This window comes from Saccostrea cucullata, unplaced genomic scaffold, assembly GCF_032062105.1.
Source record: "Saccostrea cucullata isolate Sc308-1 unplaced genomic scaffold, CSIRO_AGI_Scuc_v1 ctg658, whole genome shotgun sequence".
NCBI classification, from domain to species: Eukaryota; Metazoa; Mollusca; class Bivalvia; order Ostreida; family Ostreidae; genus Saccostrea; species Saccostrea cuccullata.
In genome coordinates this window covers 325,001-346,361 of record NW_026933693.1, presented here as the reverse complement: position 1 = coordinate 346,361, position 21,361 = coordinate 325,001, and the positions used below count along the sequence as shown (strand labels likewise).

At 34.9% G+C, this 21,361-nt stretch overlaps 2 protein-coding genes across 2 annotated transcripts in view; one reads left to right on the top strand and one right to left on the bottom strand.

Annotated features, from left to right (window-relative positions):
- Positions 1–1,276: 1,276 nt before the first annotated feature.
- The window catches only part of LOC134238980 (uncharacterized), a 61,403-nt gene continuing 41,318 nt past the window's right edge, over positions 1,277–21,361 (bottom strand). Inside the window, 17 exon segments of the mRNA XM_062721128.1 lie at positions 1,277–1,418; positions 1,706–1,779; positions 1,931–2,047; positions 3,406–3,547; positions 3,644–3,735; positions 4,030–4,112; positions 5,855–5,988; positions 9,479–9,558; positions 9,794–9,910; positions 10,481–10,544; positions 10,876–11,009; positions 11,309–11,422; positions 11,784–11,943; positions 12,203–12,345; positions 12,503–12,595; positions 14,586–14,746; positions 15,018–15,156. Coding sequence (XP_062577112.1) covers positions 1,313–1,418; positions 1,706–1,779; positions 1,931–2,047; positions 3,406–3,547; positions 3,644–3,735; positions 4,030–4,112; positions 5,855–5,988; positions 9,479–9,558; positions 9,794–9,910; positions 10,481–10,544; positions 10,876–11,009; positions 11,309–11,422; positions 11,784–11,943; positions 12,203–12,345; positions 12,503–12,595; positions 14,586–14,746; positions 15,018–15,156 — 1,953 coding nt within the window. The 3' untranslated portion in view covers positions 1,277–1,312.
- LOC134238962 (uncharacterized) overlaps positions 19,573–21,361 on the top strand; it is a 4,276-nt gene continuing 2,487 nt past the window's right edge. The window contains exon 1 of the mRNA XM_062721086.1: positions 19,573–19,682. The gene's annotated coding sequence lies outside the window, so the exon portion shown is untranslated. The remainder of the gene's footprint in view (positions 19,683–21,361) is intronic.

Below are 21,361 nucleotides of genomic sequence, written 5' to 3'. Positions count from 1 at the left end.
AGAAGAAAATTTTCAAATATTATCTATATATTTCTATATAAAACTTTGATTCCCCATTGTGGCCCCGCCCTTCCCCCGGGGGTCATTATTTGAACAATTTAGAATCTACATTATACCAGGATGCTTCCACATAGGTTTCAGAACCGCTGGGCCAGAAAAGCTAATTTTCTGACCAAGTGGTTCTTGAGAAGAAGATTTTCAAAGATTTTTCCTATATATTTCTATGTAAAACTTTGATACCCCATTGTCGCCCCGCCCTTTCCCCGGGGGTCATGATTTGAACAATTTAGAATCTACACTATACCAGGATGCTTCCACATAAGTTTCAGCTTTTCTGGCCCAGTGGTTCTTGAGAAGAAGATTTTCAAAGATTTTTCCTATATATTTCTATGTAAAACTTTGATTCCCCATTGTGGCCCCGCCCTTCCCCGGGGGGTCATGATTTGAACAATTTAGAATCTACACTACCCCAGGATGCTTCCACATAAGTTTCAGCTTTACTGGCCCAGTGGTTCTTGAGAAGAAGATTTTTTAATGACCCAACCCTATTTTTGTCTTTTCTTGAAATATCTCCCCTTGCGAAGGGATATGTCCCTTCATTTTAACAACTTAAATTCCCCTTCACCCAAGGATGCTTTGTACCAAGTTTGGTCAAAATTGGCCCAGTGGTTCTTGAGAAGAAGTCGAAAATGTGAAAAGTTTACAGACGGACAGACAGACGGACGGACGACGGACAAAATGTGATCAGAAAAGCTCACTTGAGCCTTCGGCTCTGGTGAGCTTAAAAGGTTCAAAGCTTGTTGCTATTTCTGGCACACAAAGAAAAGCTGGTTTACCATACTTTTGGCTTGACTCGCTCAGTAAAATTCTATGTATATACTGATACAAAAAATAAGACACTTAGAATCCAAGCAAAATGAAATTAACAAAGAAATAATACATTTCATATTAAAGTTGTGACATTTTTATTATTTGATAAACAACTATTAAAAATGTTCTTTTGAGTTAAGTACATTCATCTATTCAATCAGAAATAGGTAACAAGTACACTGTACATGTATTTGGTTAACACCATGAAATTATCAGTTGTTACATCCATCCTTTGATAATTGTGTTGGTAAATGTTCAACACTGATTATTGGATCCACCACCTTCATTTAGTAAACATTCAGCACTAATTTATCCTCCTTGGATCCACTCCTTGTTTTAGTGAATGTTCAGCACTAATTCATGCATCCACTCCTTGTTTTGGTAAATGTACTCTTGGATCCACTTCTTGATTTACCACTCTAGAATCCATCCCTCTATTTACTCAGCAACCACCCCATGTGAGGCGAGCCACATGATCTGTTTTCCTCTTGGTTGGTTTCACAAATCCTAGAAACTGAAGTTCAGACACGGCCCTGATAAACCGGGCTCTGGGAACAGGTTAAGGAGGAAAACTAAAATGTGAGGCATGGATGAATTCAGTATAGGGCATCTGCACAATAACAGCAGGAGCGGAATGTTACTGTTAAAAGTGTTATACTTAGCAGCTTTGCAAATAATTTTGAAATATTATAATTAATTCACTCATTTTATAAGACACCGTGAGTAGAAATGTTTATACAAGACATTTATGATGAAAATGTTTTTCCTTTGTATAAATTTATAGTTGATATAAAAAATGTTTTCCATGTTTATTTAACTGTAGAGTGAAGGATACTGTAGTTCCTTGTCTGGGTTCTTGATCTTTTCTTCATTTAATTCTTCATCGGACATCACCACAGTAGCGAAAGCCTAACAAAACAATTATACTGTATCAACCCATTTATAGTACAAAGTTATTCCCCTTTTTCTGATAGCAATAAACATAACAAACTTGAAATATCTAAGTACATTGTACTAAAAAATTAAGATGCCTTTCAAGTCGCTTTCATATGGTTATTACCTGTAGCCAGTCATATAAGTTAATTAGCTGGGCACACTCTAGGTGAAGTTTGTAGGCAATACAGATATCAGGCATGGACGGAGTTATGGAACCTGACTCAGAACTGCAGCATTTACACTGGGAGAAAAAAAGATGTTAAGTATTAGCTAGTCATTGACAAGTGAACTGCTCCTAGACAAAAGAAGGACTAAGTAAAATACAGTATGCAAGAGATATGCATCATGTGTCCTGTTGCAAAACAATCACAACAAGAGATGTTTGTAAAACACTAATGCCCCCCTCCCCCCATATTGGAATTTTTCCAAGTACAAAAGAGCATGAATCTGTCAAAAATGGCACTATTGTACCCAAAACAGAACTTGAACTAGACATTCATATGATAAATCTGTATACTAAATTTCATTTCAGTATGTGCAACGGTTGCGAAGAAAATGAACTGAAACTGCAAATAGTTGGAATTTTTCTCTAAGTCTAAGGGGCATAACTCTGTCAAAAATGGGCCGATTTTACCCAAATTGGAATTTTTCCAAGTACAAAAGAGCATAACTCTGTCAAAAATGGCACTATTGTACCAAAAACAGAACTTGAACTAGACATTCATATGACAAATCTGTATACTAAATTTCATTTCAGTATGTGCAACGGTTGCCAAGAAAATGAACTGAAACTGCAAATAATTGGAATTTTTCTAAGTCTTAGGGGCATAACTCTGTCAAAAATGGGCCGATTTTACCCAAAACAGATCCTTACCTAGATATTTATATGATGAATCTGTATACTAAATTTCATTTCAGTATGTGCAACGGTTGCAAAGAAAATGAACAAAAACTGCAAATGATATGAATTTTTCTAAGTCCAAGGGGCATAACTCTGTCAAAAATAATGAGATCTTACCCATAATATAACTTGACTTAGATTTTGATGTTATATATCTGTATATAAAATTTCATTTCAGTATGTGCAACGTTTGCGAAGAAAATGAACGGAAACCACAAATGATTGGAACTTTTCTAAGTCCAAGGGGCATAACTCTGTCAAAAATGGTGTGATTATACCCAAAACAGAACTTGACCTAGATATTCATGAAGTATACCTGTATACCAAATTTCATTTCAGTATGTGCTAAGTTGTGAAGAAAATTAACTAAGTGGACCGACAGACCCACCGACAGACAGCAGCAAAGCAATATGCCTTCCCTTCCTTGAAGGGGGGCATAATTAATTCAAATTGGGTCTTTACAAAAAGCTCAGAATTTTTTTTTTAACAAAATAGTTGCTTCCTTATTTATCACATCATTGATAATTCACAGAGTTGAGAATCCCTTATGTGGTATATTTAAGAAAATGTTCAAACATTCAATGAAGTCAAAAGATAGAATCTCAGACAGGAGGTCTCCATAAATTTATGACCATGTTCCCCTTCATGTGATGGTATTTTCTGGACACCAGTATTGCTATTAAATGAACAGAACAAACCTGTAGATAATGATGCGGGGAACTGAGCGCCATCTGGACGACAGATCTAGGAGAGGCGTTACAGTGTCGCTTAATCTCCACCCACGCATCGTAGTAAAATATCTCGTACAGGGGCAGGGAGGAGGGGCATATCAAGTACCTCCTGTAAAGACATAAAGGCAGGTTAAAATTTATACTGTTCTGTACTAGGGCTAGAAAGATGACATACACATGGTTTTGTAATATCCTCAGACTTTACCTGAATAACTCATCAAAGAAATCTATAGCTTCAGATCTCAATTTTTCGTATGGAGATAGTTTCTTTTTCTTCTTTCCTTCCTCTTGTAATCTCTGAAATAAGGCAATTTATAGCATATCAAAACAAGCATTATATGGTTTCATTTTTAGAGACACAAAATTCAATAGATTAACATAGCTTTCTCTCCACTCTCTCATGAATAAACTGTTACCTGTCCTAAATAGACTTATTATACATGTTCATTAGCATATCATTGATTGCATGCATCAATTTCTAAAAGTCTTGTTTTGCAAAAAAAATATATGCATGTTATACCCTGAATTAACTTGAATCTGTATTATAACTACTAATAATATCAAAGAAAGCATGTTTTTGACATTGCTAACCTTTCTTAGAGTGTGAAGGTCGGTTTTCTCCAGATGAAGAGCTTCCTCAGTGCTGCCCTCTGGTGTCTCCTCTTCTGTTACCTCTGTCAGATCAACAATATAATACTGAGAGGCACACTGATATAATACTGTAAACCAATTATTATTCACAACATCCTTTATTCATGATTTCAGTTTGGAATCCACTCTTTTCTAAAAATGTTTGCGACCGAGACAACAGTCCACATAAATACATGGCGGTAAATATTCGTGAGTTAAAGAATGTTGCATTACTCATTGATATTTCTTGCTTGCGAAGAAAAGTTGGTTTACAGTAAATAATTACCCAAATTATTTCTGAGAGGTGCACTGAAACAGGTATAAAATAACTAGAACAATCTTAGCGAAAAAAGATAAATTTCTCATTTACAAGTATGGTATAATCCCTATTAACCGCCCCTGCCCATATAAGCGCCCTCTTAGGTCTTTTTCAATTTTCAGGAAATAAGGGCCCCAGTACAGTGATTAAGGGTCCTCCACACCATGTGACTTGTGACGTATGTAGAGAAAAAATACTTTTACTTCCGGCTCAATCGAGTTTCTTTAAGAACGATTTAACCTAACACCGTTTGTAAACAATGAACACATGGCATGATCACGGAGTGACCGATGGAAAAGGATGTGCGGGTTTTTTTTGTTAAATAAAAGAACAACAGACGTCTTGGATTATGTTACATAATAATTCGTAAACAACAGGTACTGGTGGATATGACAAAAAACGTTTAGGTTATTTATCCTTTTAGGCTAATCAACCGAGTCTGTTTTGATAGTTGAAATTTCGGCACACTAATTTGTGCGTTTCAATAATACATTATCTCATTGTTGTTTATAAATACTTAATAAAATAGTGTCTGTTTCTAGTTTTCCTCTGTTATATTTGTCCAGTTCAGTGGCCAGTTATTACTAAATATAGTATGGTGACGTATGCGGAGACTTGCCAAAGTTTTTGAGTCCCGGGCAACAGGAAAGATAACTCCAAAAAGGAACTTTGATACCAAAGATTTTGAAAATGTTTTTTCTACATCAGTGCATTTAATTTTAATTCAATTTCTTGATGTAATCTAATTCATTAATGTTTCTTCTCCACAAAAGGAGTCCTTATTGATTTTTCTCGAAATGTATTTCAGAGAAAATGAGTTTTGTGTACTTTTTATAAATAAAATAAATTTCTGTAAAAAATATGTTGATAGATAAAAATAAAATTTTATGGTTATTCTGTTAGCTTAAAAATATACGAAAGGATAAGACAAAGTTTGTTGTGCTAAGTATGAAAATGCTCTGGGAAAAATTTTTTATAACTTGTGAAATAATTATTTTAAAAAATCAGTATAAATTACATTTTAATCCCTGGACAGTTTTTGAAGGTTGATATACTTGTTAAAAGTAATATTCAATAATATGAGAGCATAACCTGTGGGTGTGTGGAGGACCCTTAAAATCAACAAGAATTTTATCCAAAAATTGAAGAAAGTGAAAATGAAATGGGTCTTTTATCTAATTTCTTAGTGGAAAGAGAATAATTTAGATGGATTATCTTGACTTTAAGTAAAGTTAGACATTATTTAAGTGGTTCTTTGTATTTATTTTTTTTTTCAAAAGATTTCTTGAAGTTAAAATTTGACATTAAATATAATAAAGAGAATACCAAAATAACGGCCCCCTTTTTGCAATTTTCTAAGCGCCCAGGGCGGTCAATAGGGATTATATGGTATTCTTTTATTCCTGTTCTAAATTTCACTTCTTATTTTAACTATTCTTTATCACAGACTACCGTGTAATATCTTACCATCAATCTTGACAAACTTCTCCAGGAGGATGTCCAGATCTGTGGGGAGCTGAGCGAGGTCAGGGGGCAGGGTCCCCTCCAGGGAGGATCGACACTGCTGTATCAGGTCCACCAGCTCATCCTTAGAGGTCATTCTGTTGTAATGAGACAGAATCTGTTATACATGTATATCATACAGATAAAGGGGCTGTAAAATGTGTGTGTGAAGGATGGGATGGAGAGGGTGGTATGTGTACCAGGGTGGATCGACATAAGGTCCCACAACTCGTCCTTAGACATCATCCTAAACCAATGACAGAGAATCTATCAAATCAATCTTAGACGTCATCCTAAACCAATGACAGAGAATCTATCATATCAATCTTAGAGGTCATCCTAAACCAACGACCGAGAATCTATCATATCAATCTTAGAGGTCATCCTAAACCAATGACAGAGAATCTATCAAATCAATCTTAGAGGTCATCCTAAACCAACGACCGAGAATCTATCAAATCAATCTTAGAGGTCATCCTAAACCAACGACCGAGAATCTATCAAATCAATCTTAGAGGTCATCCTAAACCAACGACCGAGAATCTATCAAATCAATCTTAGAGGTCATCCTAAACCAATGACCTAGAATCTATCAAATCAATCTTAGACGTCATCCTAAACCAACGACAGAGAATCTATCAAATCAATCTTAGACGTCATCCTAAACCAACGACCGAGAATCTATCAAATCAATCTTAGAGGTCATCCTAAACCAACGAGAGAGAATCTATCATATCAATCTTAGAGGTCATCCTAAACCAACGACAGAGAATCTATATAAATCAATCTTAGAGGTCATCCTAAACCAACGACCGAGAATCTATCAAATCAATCTTAGACGTCATCCTTAACCAACGACAGAGAATCTATCAAATCAATCTTAGAGGTCATCCTAAACCAACGACAGAGAATCTATCAAATCAATCTTAGAGGTCATCCTAAACCAACGACAGAGAATCTATCAAATCAATCTTAGAGGTCATCCTAAACCAACGACCGAGAATCTATCAAATCAATCTTAGAGGTCATCCTAAACCAACGACCGAGAATCTATCAAATCAATCTTAGAGGTCATCCTAAACCAACGACCGAGAATCTATCAAATCAATCTTAGAGGTCAACCTAAACCAACGACCGAGAATCTATCAAATCAATCTTAGAGGTCATCCTAAACCAACGACCGAGAATCTATCAAATCAATCTTAGAGGTCATCCTAAACCAACGACAGAGAATCTATCAAATCAATCTTAGAGGTCATCCTAAACCAACGACCGAGAATCTATCAAATCAATCTTAGAGGTCATCCTAAACCAACGACAGAGAATCTATCAAATCAATCTTAGAGGTCATCCTAAACCAACGACCGAGAATCTATCAAATCAATCTTAGAGGTCCACCTAAACCAACGACAGAGAATCTATCAAATCAATCTTAGACGTCATCCTAAACCAACGACAGAGAATCTATCAAATCAATCTTAGACGTCATCCTAAACCAACGACAGAGAATCTATCACATCAATCTTAGACGTCATCCTAAACCAACGACAGAGAATCTATCAAATCAATCTTAGACGTCATCCTAAACCAACGACAGAGAATCTATCAAATCAATCTTAGACGTCATCCTTAACCAACGACAGAGAATCTATCAAATCAATCGTAGAGGTCATCCTAAACCAACGACAGAGAATCTATCAAATCAATCTTAGACGTCATCCTAAACCAACGACAGAGAATCTATCAAATCAATCGTAGAGGTCATCCTAAACCAACGACAGAGAATCTATTAAATCAATCTTAGACGTCATCCTAAACCAACGACCGAGAATCTATCAAATCAATCTTAGAGGTCATCCTAAACCAACGACAGAGAATCTATCAAATCAATCTTAGAGGTCATCCTAAACCAACGACAGAGAATCTATCAAATCAATCTTAGACGTCATCCTAAACCAACGACAGAGAATCTATCAAATCAATCTTAGACGTCATCCTAAACCAACGACAGAGAATCTATCATATCAATCTTAGAGGTCATCCTAAACCAACGACAGAGAATCTATCAAATCAATCTTAGAGGTCATCCTAAACCAACGACCGAGAATCTATCATATCAATCTTAGAGGTCATCCTAAACCAACGACAGAGAATCTATCAAATCAATCTTAGAGGTCATCCTAAACCAACGACCGAGAATCTATCAAATCAATCTTAGAGGTCATCCTAAACCAACGACCGAGAATCTATCAAATCAATCTTAGAGGTCATCCTAAACCAACGACCGAGAATCTATCAAATCAATCTTAGAGGTCAACCTAAACCAACGACAGAGAATCTATCAAATCAATCTTAGAGGTCATCCTAAACCAACGACCGAGAATCTATCAAATCAATCTTAGAGGTCATCCTAAACCAACGACAGAGAATCTATCAAATCAATCTTAGAGGTCATCCTAAACCAACGACCGAGAATCTATCAAATCAATCTTAGAGGTCATCCTAAGCCAACGACAGAGAATCTATCAAATCAATCTTAGAGGTCATCCTAAACCAACGACCGAGAATCTATCAAATCAATCTTAGAGGTCCACCTAAACCAACGACAGAGAATCTATCAAATCAATCTTAGAGGTCATCCTAAACCAACGACAGAGAATCTATCAAATCAATCTTAGAGGTCATCCTAAACCAACGACAGAGAATCTATCACATCAATCTTAGACGTCATCCTAAACCAACGACAGAGAATCTATCAAATCAATCTTAGACGTCATCCTAAACCAACGACAGAGAATCTATCACATCAATCTTAGACGTCATCCTAAACCAACGACAGAGAATCTATCAAATCAATCTTAGAGGTCATCCTAAACCAACGACAGAGAATCTATCAAATCAATCTTAGACGTCATCCTAAACCAACGACAGAGAATCTATCAAATCAATCTTAGAGGTCATCCTAAACCAACGACAGAGAATCTATCAAATCAATCTTAGACGTCATCCTAAACCAACGACAGAGAATCTATCAAATCAATCTTAGACGTCATCCTAAACCAACGACAGAGAATCTATCAAATCAATCGTAGAGGTCATCCTAAACCAACGACAGAGAATCTATTAAATCAATCTTAGACGTCATCCTAAACCAACGACCGAGAATCTATCAAATCAATCTTAGAGGTCATCCTAAACCAACGACAGAGAATCTATCAAATCAATCTTAGAGGTCATCCTAAACCAACGACAGAGAATCTATCAAATCAATCTTAGAGGTCATCCTAAACCAACGACAGAGAATCTATCAAATCAATCTTAGACGTCATCCTAAACCAACGACAGAGAATCTATCAAATCAATCTTAGACGTCATCCTAAATCAATCTTAGACGTCATCCTAAACCAAGGAGAGAGAATCTTAAAATGTGGATGTAGATAAAAGGGGTTAAAATGTGCGTTTGATGAAATGTGGATGAGAGTGGTTATAAAGTGCAAGTGTGGTGGGTGGTAAGGGTGGGCTGGAATATGGGGGTAACAGAGACTTACGATACTTTACCAGCATTAATTGAGTGACTGAGTCACTTACCTGAGTAGTTCTAAGCACTCCTTGTAATCCTCGGAATCACAGATAAAAGACTTCAGCACCCTGGAGTACACCTCACGAATCTACAACAGCAATACATTAATACCGTGAATACCATCAATGGTTCAACTTTTATGTGATTGTTCATGTAAAGTGCATTTGGTTACTAACATCAAATGTAGGTACTGCTTATGCCTCAGTTCTCTTTTTAGACAGAGCTACAAATGCCATTAAAGTACATGTACATTTATATTGAAAAAATATATCACCATGCATAATTGTACTGTTCCCCTCTGACCTAAGTGATCAGTAAAATACCTGTTTCCCCAGTGGGTGTTTGGGGATTCTGGACACCATGATGTGGAGACATTTCAGGACTTGATACAGCAGGGAGTGGTAGGTATGGATTCTCTTCAGCAAAACCACAAATTCTGACTGCAATCAAATAAGGACATCACCAAAATCAAAAATTGAGTCTGCAACTAATAGAAGACATTAGCAACTCACAGACATTTGCAAAACCAAAAATTATGGTTACTTTAAGTAAAAATTTTCTGCAATAGTCATTTTTTTTTTTATAGATTTCTGCAGTTTTGCAATACGCCAAAATAAAAATTACAAAGTTATCTAAAACTATCTAATTTTTCAAGTATTGCAAATTGAATGAAGTTTCCCATTTACAAATGCAGAAATTGGTTTATAAAGAGTCATGGGTCATATCACAAATACTTCATATTGGAAAAAACATTTGATGGTTCATATTCGGGAAATGCTACATAAAATCTGTAATGGATGTAACATTTTGCCCCCCCTCCCACCCCCACCCCCCCAACCTGCCAAAGAGAATATATAGAAGTTATCACCCATTGTGTAGTATGTGACTTCAATATACTTGGAACACATCACAATTACAACAGATTTGATGCATAAATTGCTCTCCTTTATTTACATGTTTAAATTAATATGAACTTCTTTTCTATAGTTATAGTTCTTTACTCTACTAACCTTAGTGACTTTGTCATTTAACAGCATGTCTTCTTGTTTTGACGGCGGACATCCCTCAACAAATCTAAATAAAAATCCAACAAAATCTGCATAATCTAAATTCTACATATGAAAAGATTTTTAGAATAAAGGCTTCATCTAAGTGTTCTTTTGAATTAAGTTTGTTTAAAGGATGATTAGGAACATTTCCTGATTATCAAATAAAAGAAACTGTAGTCAAGTCAAGCTTACACCATTGATAGAATGAACCTGTTTTGAAAACTAGTTCTTTAAATCTTCATTTTTGTGCTGATCTTGGATAAACAGCATCTTAGTTACACAAATGTAAGTTTAACAATTCTTGAGTTCTGAGTGTCTGCTAAACAATGGTTGACATAAAATTAAGGAGACTGTACCCTCTGAATGACATGAGTCGCCTGACTTGCTCGACTTGTTTTGGTTTCAGACTCATCACTCGTTCCTCTAGTTCCTCCAGAGGACAACAAAGATGGCTGACAGGGACCGTGAAGAAGTGATCCTGCATTGCAAACTGGAACAAGACAAAGATTTATTAAATGAAATCAAAACTTCACTATTATTCTAATAGTTCATGATTTAGTATAAAACAATGTCAAAGAAACATGTACCAGGGTAAAGTAAATCAAAAAAAAAAATTGTTCAATATATCTCTTGAGAATTAATTCTATTTCACTATGACAAAATTTTTTTTGGGTTGAAAACTATATTTTTGCAGAAAAATTTTGTATACTCAATGACAATTCAAAGTTTTTTGTATTTCAATACATTTAAATGACCTGATGCAAAGACATCCCAAAATAAAGGACATACCTGCAGTCCCTTGATGAAGTTGAGTACAGAGAAGTCATGGTACAAAAAGATGTCCAACAACAGCTGAAAGACTTTAGATCCCAGCTTGAATGGGTACACCGAGGTCATCAGGATCTAAAATGTCAGTAAAGTTTTACCACTGTATTTTTTTATTTTTCTCACATAAAAATGCATAAGTACTGAAGTATTTTGAGGAATATGACCAGCACATCACAACTGGTTGCTAATCACATATCAGACTGCAAACAATTTGAAAAGAAAAAATTTTGAGATTCTCGAAAAAATTTGTATAGATTACCTAACTAACTACTTGCATGTGATATAGGTCTTAGATAAGTAACCAGATAATAACCACAGTTTGATATTCTTTAGGTAATCTTCCCTGGTTGATGACCATGTTAGGCATTCTGTGACCTGAATTCTCTCCCCTGGTAGATATCTTTATTAAGGTGTTCTGTGACCTGAATTATCTCACCTGGTTGATGACCATATTAAGATACTCTGTGGAGGGGGGTGCCTGAAACTTTTCCATACACAACATTGATGACACAGCATTGGGTAAGAGTCGATGTACAGCTGATACTGATGTGGCAATACCAAACACAAATACAAGAGGGAGCTCACATATGTAGTTCCTATCAAATACAAAATAAACAGAACAAAAAATAATTTTAAGTTTTATTGACTGTAATTCCAGTACAAATACATGAAATAATTGGCTGTACCTTAAAAAAATGTTATACCTTGCAATGAAATAGCTGTTTGTCTTGTTTTTTGGAAAGATTAATTTTAATTATTTCATTTTTTAAAATTGAACATTCAATTTATGGGAACAACTGTAAAAATTTGTTAAACAATTACTACTTACACTGTGAATTACCAACACTTCCTTACCTACATATAGAGATAAAGTCCTGTAAAACATGAGGTAGAAAACACTCCAGGTCCTCAAACAGAATAACAATAGGTGGAAACTGCCCCAAATCTCTGGATCCCCCACTGACAGACTTTCTCTTCTTTGGACTAGAGTTACTACACTGAATAAGTAAAAAATAAATACTTGAAACTAAAGTCTTATTTTGGACTACATATTTAAAACATACAAGAAGGTTTTCTTGAAAATAAAAGCAGAGCTTAAAGAGCCTAAAACATCTTCTTTGCTTCACTGACATTAACAAGTTCAAGGTTCCTTACTGAGTATTTGTCTTGATACCAAGATACAAGGGTCGCCATGGAACATGTCATATTCTTTTTGTTATGGGAGATATCATCCTCTTCATCTGAAAACTAATGAAAAAGAAGTTTGCTTATACATGTACATGTATATTCTTTTTTTGATGTGTCAAATACACAGTATAAGAAAAATAACTTATGGTGTTAAATTTTAAATATATTTACACTCTTCATAGCATTCCCATTCAAGAAGAAGTGAACAATTATAAGTTAAGGTCAAGATCTAGTAAATAACTTGAGACTAATTTTTGGTGCTAGATCCATAATGACGTCATAATCAACTTCAACTTTCTTTTTCCCGTACTTTATGGCTTTAGCAGAATTATGTAGAAAATGAGATATTTTCATGCCATTCAATTTGAAATCATATGAAAAGTAAACCGGATACCTATATTAAATTTGATATTGATTTAAAGAAGAGGCCATGAACATGCTAATTACCATTTTCTGAGAGACTGTAGGCAATCTGGATACATTTCCTATGCCGAATATGAAAAAAACTCCCATATTCATGACTGGTTTTCTTAATTTTTCATTGAAAATGACAGTTTAAAATACAATTTTTCATCTTGTTTACCTACAAATTATGCCCCGAAACACCTTATTTGACCAAGCTAAAATTGTAAAGCATCAATAAAGGAATTTATTTCTCAAGTTTGATAAATTTGTAGGCACCTTTCATTTACTAGATCTTGACCTTAAAAAGGACTGAATAAAATCTACATACACAGTATAATGCATATGTACATGTATTTACATGCACTCAAACCTCTGTGTTTAATTATTAGTGGAGAAAAATGAGTGAAAATATACATCTTATCATTTCATTGAAACAACAATGAATAATTTTGCAAGTAACTTAGAATGCAGTGTTCAGACATTAAGGGGAGACAGGACACATGTCACATGACTAAAAAGACGTATCACGTCATAATTGGTGATGATATGCATATTAAACGTTGTTAAAATCAACTGTTTTTGTGTAATTTTATTCTAAATTCGAAAATTGATTTTTAAACATTTAATTTTAGAAATTATTATTAATAAAAATTTTTAAAGATCTTGCCATCATTTAGATATTGTGAAGTTGCTCAATCCACACATTTGTTTCTCTTTACCTAGCAGTTTGATGTCAGTGACGTCATAGACGTACATGTAGTGTTTGAATTCTCAGTGCAGCAAGATCAAGTACACACACCCGTCATGATCATTTTTATTTCATAATAATCAGGTCACAGTCAATGTATCGTGGTAAATTTCTGAAGCAGTTTTTTTTTAATTAATACTTTTTTGTGTTTAGTAGCAGAGATTCAATCTATTTAAATAATTTTGAATGTTTATATTTTCTTGTGACGTCACAATTGATTTCCCGCACTCGGAAAATACAAACGTGAAGCATTTTTATCATGCTTACGTCTAATTCAACTATGTCCTGTGCGATATTGAGGTTAGCTTCACCCTGTGATATTTATGCAGTAAATAATTACGATGAAGGACTGATATTCAATCGTAAATTTAGAAATATTTATTGACAGAATTTTTTCAAAATGAGGTTTTTGTCTTTGAAGCTGCCTTGAAAAATGCAAAAATTATCCCACCCAAATACCATATAATATTAAAACAATTCCTTTCAGGTAATTTAAACACTATAAATATTATGAAATATTTGAGTATATAGTGTTATCTATCATATTTATCGTTTGTGCGTAAAAATTCGCATTATGGACTCCGTTATGGGGCCCGTAAACATTAAGTATCTAAACTCCATACAAACTTAAAACAGGGCGGTATTTGTGGGGCGATATCTTTTAAATAAGTCAAGAAATCCAATGATAGGACCATTTTAAAATGTTAAGTACATATTAAATTAGTAACAAGAAAAATACGAAAAAAATTCATTGACAGGAATTTTTTCAGCGAAAGGTCCTGTTCCTCCTTAAGACCACAAAGAAAATACAATGGAAACATAATTAGCAAGAGACAACCATACAAATACAAAGTATACGTTTATATGTGTAACTGCATTTGTGTGTGTATTTCTTACCAACAGTGGATTTTGGAACAGTTGAGTCAAGGTTTTACTTAGAGTGTTTTTAACAGAGTTACAGTCCTTAGATTTGAGGATGGCCACCAGAGGGCTGACATTTTCTTGTAATGAGGCTACTAAGTTTGCAAACATCACCCCATGGTCTGGTGTGTTAACCCCTGTGAAAGAAAAGTAAAAAGTTTACAACATAAACCTGTTTTATATGTCAAGAAAGTGCACTGCCCAGGCACATAATACACCCATAAAATATTTGTTAATAGACAGACAGTCAGACAGACGTGATCGCTATATTAAGATGGGCAAATAAAAAAAAAATATTTTTTTTCACATACTGTTCATAAGATAAATATAAATAAGTCAAATCCTCCAAACTTCCTTACATAATATTGAATACGTCTGACTAATTTATGACAAAAATATTTAGATTACCAGTTACAAAGGCTGCAGTTGGAATCTCCTTTGATGTGCTGTCCACTTTTGCTCCTCCCAATATAAAAGATTCATGTGAAGATTTGGCAAACTTCATCAAATCATCAAATATCTTAGAATTCAAATCGGACCTTAAAATCTGAAAGTAAAACATGCATTTGTAAAACACACTGCCTTTTATGGTGACAAAATTCACTTTCCTTCTCCTTTAAAGTCTATCTCCAGGTGCAGGAACAAAAGAACCAAAATCATTTCAATTACGACAGCTGCAAGTTACAAACAAAGATAATCTTCAATAAGTAATATGACAAAAAAGTTAATCACATAAAAACTAAATTTGCATATTTTTTTTGTAGATTATCTTGACAATCAAAATAAAGAGGCTCATGGGCCACATTGCTTACCTTAGCACTTTGGCTACTAATTCAGTATTTAACCTTCACCTAAGGGAAAAGGGGTGGGGGCATGATTTTAAGAAACTTGAATCTACACTAACTGAGGATGTTTCCACATTTCTTTGACAAATCATGGTTTTAGAAAATTTTTAAAGATATTTTTCCTATATGTTTTATTTTCTATTGTGGCAACATCCTACCTATATGTATATATATCAATGTAATCTTTGATCATCTATTGTGGCCCCTACCTACCCCTGGGGGATCATGATTTGAACAAATTTAAAACTACTACCTGAAGATGCTTATATATAAATAGACCAATCATGGCCCTACTTTTCTTGAGAAGAAGATTTCTAAAGAATTTTCCTATGTCTTCTTAATCAGGTCGAGACCACTACCTTATATGGAAGGCAATTTTCTACACGTGACGATGTCTTCGCCACGCCTGTTCTCCAATCAAGTGAAAGATTCCCAAAGCATAACAGTCTACCACGTGTTTACGATTCAATGGCTACACGTGGTTTTCGTCGGTTTACTGCACAAAATTTAACTCGTCACAGGAAAAACTGTAGAGCTTCTTTATAACTTTATTAGACCGAAATTGAAAGATTATATTCTGAAGACACTGCTCCATGCTCACATTTAATATTGGAGTTGTTTTAGATGATTAACAGTTGCTTTGAATATCGTACAAACGCTTTGACTTTTGCATATACATAAAACACTTTCTGATAATATTGAGGGGTTAAATAATAATTGCACACTTTCTCCTGCTGTCTAAAAACAAGGACCTATATACTACCTGCGAAAGCTATGACACGTATATCACGTGAAAAAAACTCAATGTTTTATCGACACGATAGCTCTTATACGTCTCTTTGAACAATGGTATACTAGGCTGATGTATTATAAGTTGATATAAGGCTTCATAAAGCAAATTTTGTAAATGTGAGCATAAAAATGAAAGATTATACATCATTTTAAATATTTCTTTCAAAAATTTCAAAAAAGAATTGAAAATTAGTTTCCAAGGGACAATTCAAGTTGCCTTTAATTTTCAACACAGCTAGGTACTTGTAGTAGCCCACAATGCATTGCGGCTCATTCAGCAGTAGGTAAAGTAAACATATTAGCTAATTTACATGCAAATTTATTCTGACGTCAGAAAATCTAGTGGTCTCGACCTGTTAATATGTTTAACTTTGATTGTCCATTGTGATCCTGCCCTACCCCCGAGGGTTATGATTTTGTGACAGAGATTGTGTTCAGAATGTCCTGGCGCACTACTTCATCAGGACTTAATTGTAGTCACTAGTGTGCTATGATAAGGGCCAAGGGTAGTCCATGAATTCAAGGGTAAATGTAAGAGCATTCTTTAGCATTCTTTAGAATTCTTTAGCATTCTTTAGAAAGATGGCAGCTGTTGCTAATCGGAGCTCATTAGAAAAGTAGATGTGAAGTGTAAAGGGCTTTATTGTACAGTATCTAGTATACAGTGAATGTATAATTTGAGGGATAACTAGAACTGTCCAGTAGGGAAAATACCCCCCGCTGGGTTTTTCAGAGAAGGTGCCAATTCAAAAATACTTTATGGATCTAGAGGTGTTCACAATTTACTTACAAAATTTGCAGTGAAATATAATTGCATGCTCATCATGTTTCTTAATGAATGAAACAAAGGTGCAACCAAATGAAACATCAATACCGTAAATCTGGAAATTTTTGCTGTAGATAAATTTTTAGCAAATTTGCGAGTTCATTGCATTCGCAAAAATATTTTTCTTAAAAATAAATCACCAGTAAGAAACTTTAAACAAAGCAGTGGTCATTCGCAAAGTTTTGAAACGTTAAAATTTATCAACAGCATTTTGACCCGAATTCGCAAAATAAAATCGACGTAAAAATTTCCAGATTTACGGTACTAATACATTGTAATTCCATTGTAACATTATTTTTTTATTTTATCTTTTTATTTCTGCATTAAAAAAATATATTGCAATTATGTGTTATGTCACTCTGCAAACTGATTGTTGAAAAAACTCATATTATACAAAATCAAAGTAATCTTGATAACTTTATATCAAATCCATTTCGAAAATAAAGAGCTGGTCATCCAGTAATGAAGTGCTTTGACAGACAATAAATTACAATTAAGAGAATAAGAGAAGAGAGATCTTTAATTCTTGTGCCAGATTCCCAGGAGATAACATATGGTTCATAATGAGATGCCTTAATGTTCAACTTCCCACACCAAACTCATTAATTTATCTTTAACTGGATGCATGTCCAGTCATTATTCCCAAGAGACAAATGAAATTACATTATCTTCTGTGCAATGTAAAAACTGTTTTTAACACTTGATGATGTTTCTTTTTTTTTTCATTTTTTATGAGTAGTTTTAAGCTGTAGTTAACGTTTTTGTACAGATATTCTAGATTCTATGTCTCAAACCTTATACATGAGCCCAAAATGAACAAGTCAATTAAAATAAAAAATAAAACATGTAAAATGCAGAAAAATGAACAAAAAGAGTTGAAAATTCCAGGTGCACACCTTCATATGGTGAATAATAAGTGTACAAATTTTCAGATTAATCCTTGCAATAGTTTTTGAGAAACGGTCCGGACAAAACCACAAAATAAAACTGAAAAAACACCTGTAAAATTCAAAATGATAAACGAATCAAGATGAAAATTTCAGGTGCACAACTTCATATGGTGAATAATATGTGTACAAATTTTCAGACAAATCCTTCCAATAGTTTCTGAGTAATGGTCCAGACAAAATCTTGTCTACAGACAGACGGACAGACAGACGGACATGGTGATTCCAATATACCCCCCCTAAACTTCGTTTGCGGGGGGTATAATAAAGATATAATTTAACTTTTCCACAGATTTTATTGAGATCTGTCTGTGTATAGGACAGAAGCATCTGAGACCTGTACAGTACTGAAACATCCAGAACACAGATCTGTCACAGTACAGGACTCATCCCAGCTTTGTGACCCGTACCTGTCCTAATACTGAAACATCCAGAACACAGATCTGTCACAGTACAGGACCCATCCCAGCTTTGTGACTCATACCTGTCCTGATACTGACACATCCAGGACACAGATCTGTCACAGTACAGGACCCATCCCAGCTTTGTGCCCTGTACCTGTCCTTATACTGATACATTCAGAACACAGATCTGTCACAGTACAGGACCCATCCCAGCTTTGTGACCCATACCTGTCCTTAAACTGAAACATCCAGAACACAGATCTGTCACAGTACAGGACTCATCCCAGCTTTGTGACTCGTACCTGTCCTAATACTGAAACATCCAGAACACAGATCTGTCACAGTACAGGACCCATCCCAGCTTTGTGACTCGTACCTGTCCTTAAACTGATACATCTATAACACAGATCTGATACAGTACAGGACCCATCCCAGCTTTGTGACTCATACCTGTCCTGATACTGACACATCCAGGACACAGATCTGTCATAGTACAGGACACATCCCAGTTTTGAGACCTGTACCTGTCCCGATACTGATACATCTGGGACACAGATCTGTCAACGCATATTTCTTGTTACAAGCTACCTTCATGTTAGGTATGTAATTTCTTGGTTACCAAGTTTTGCAAAGAGAGGATTTTCACTTCTCCAATTTTTGTCAAAGAAGTTTTTGTTCAATGGATTCTTTCTAGGTCATTTTTTTTTAAATCTTCAATAAACTAATCTGAAAAGACTAGGTCACAAGTACAAATAGTACATAGCAATTCTACAAATTTTCTGAAAATATATTAACTGGTCCAAATAACAAGAGGCCCATGGGCCACATCGCTCACCTGAGTAACTTGGGTGATGCAGATCTTTTTTAAAGATCCGTTCTATATATATATTTCTATGTAAAACTTGGATTCCTTATTGTGGCCCCGCCCTACCCCTGGTTGGACGGACGGACGACGGACGATCAGAAAAGCTCACTTGAGCTTTCAGCTCAGGTGAGCTAAAAATTGTTTACAGTCAGCCAAGTCGACATCAACTGTCTGATAGATAAGTCCAATAAACCCACCAAGCTTCATTTTCAGAGATACAATTACCATTTAATTATTTTGATTTCCAAGCCATAACTTTAATCTATTTAAATTTCTCTACACCTTTCAGGTATTTAAATCACATAACCTGGTAAACAGGTAAATATCGAGAATGAAGACCAGGAAGTAAATTGTAATATACAGGATTATCAGGGAGGCCATGTTGGATTTAGAGGTGAGACAACATTTAAGCATTGAATTCATATTTTGGGATGTCTTCGGTCCTATAACACACCTGGCTGTGCCGACAAATTGAATACCGCGCATTAGCGCGGTATGATAATTTGTCGGCACGGCCAGGTGTGTTATAGGACCGAAGACATCCCAAAATATGAATTCAATGCTTATATTTACATTCTCTAATTTTTCTTTATCATAATTGTTTATTTCCTTCATGTTTAATGTGAATTTAGCGCCCTTCGGTATTGGCGTGCTTGATAAACGTAATAGCCGGTCGTGACGTCGAAAAGCCGTTTGTGACGTTGAAAAGTTAAATAACGCAGAAAAAAATTGCGAGGAAATAAAATGACAAATTAGTTTTTAATGCACTTTCGCCGTATTTTATGTTAATTTTACGAGGGTAGTTTTTTAAAAATGAAATTGAGTCAAAACAATATACATCTTGGTATTCCTAAATACTGAAAATACATGTAGTTCCTTCTGTGTATTCTATCGCGCTGTGACAAGGTTTCGCGTGTGTTATAGAAAGTTGAACGTCGTGAATTTCTAATGGATTTAATAAAGAAAATTACACTGAATGTAAATATTACATTTTATTGGTAGATTCTTACAAGATACTGAAGATGAGATAATATGAAGCATATAAAACATCACACGATATTACTAGCTGTTGTCTTGATGATCTCAAGTGTAGTAAATTATACATTAACTGAAAGAATTGCATTATTATAAAAAGCTACATTGTACTTTTAATTACACTGATGATTAAAATTACAACAAACTGTATAATGACATGTAAATATCATTACCCCCTTGCAACAGAGTTGAAGAGGATATAATTACACAATTGTATGTGTGTTTGTTATGTGCTGTGTGAAAAGGAAGTGATGTAATTTGCATTCGGAATGATGTAAAGTTGTAAACTGCTGCAATGACTTATAGAATGATATGCTCTAATAAAATTTTGCTATCAAAGTATAACAAGAGGCCCATGGGCCACATCGCTCACCTGAGAAGCTTTGACCATTCTGTTCTTTACCAGATTTCCCCCTTGTTATACATAATGCATCCCCACCCTACCCCACTGATCATAATTTAGACATTTTGAAATCTACACTACCCCATGATCCTTCCATGGGTACATATGTTTCAGCTTTTTTGGCCCAGTGGTTCCTGAGAAGAAGATTTTCAAAGATTTTTCCTATTTATTTCTATATAAAACTTTGAATCCCCATTGTGGCCCAGCCCTTCTCCCGGGGGTCATATTTGAACAATTTAGAATCTACACTATACCAGGATGCTTCCACATAACTTTCAGCTTTTCTGGCCCAGTGGTTCTTGAGAAGAAGATTTTCAAAGATTTTTCCTATATATTTCTATGTAAAACTTTGATACCCCATTGTGGCCCCGCCCTTCTCCCGGGGGTCACGATTTGAACAATTTAGAATCTACACTATACCAGGATGCTTCCACATAAGGTTCAGCTTTTCTGGCCCAGTGGTTCCTGAGAAGAAGATTTTCAAAGATTTTTCCTATTTATTTCTATATTAAACTTTGAATCCCCATTGTGGCCCCACCCTTCCCTCGGGGGTCAGGATTTGAACAATTTAGAATCTACACTATACCAGGATGCTTCCACATAAGTTTCAGCTTTTCTGGCCCAGTGGTTCTTGA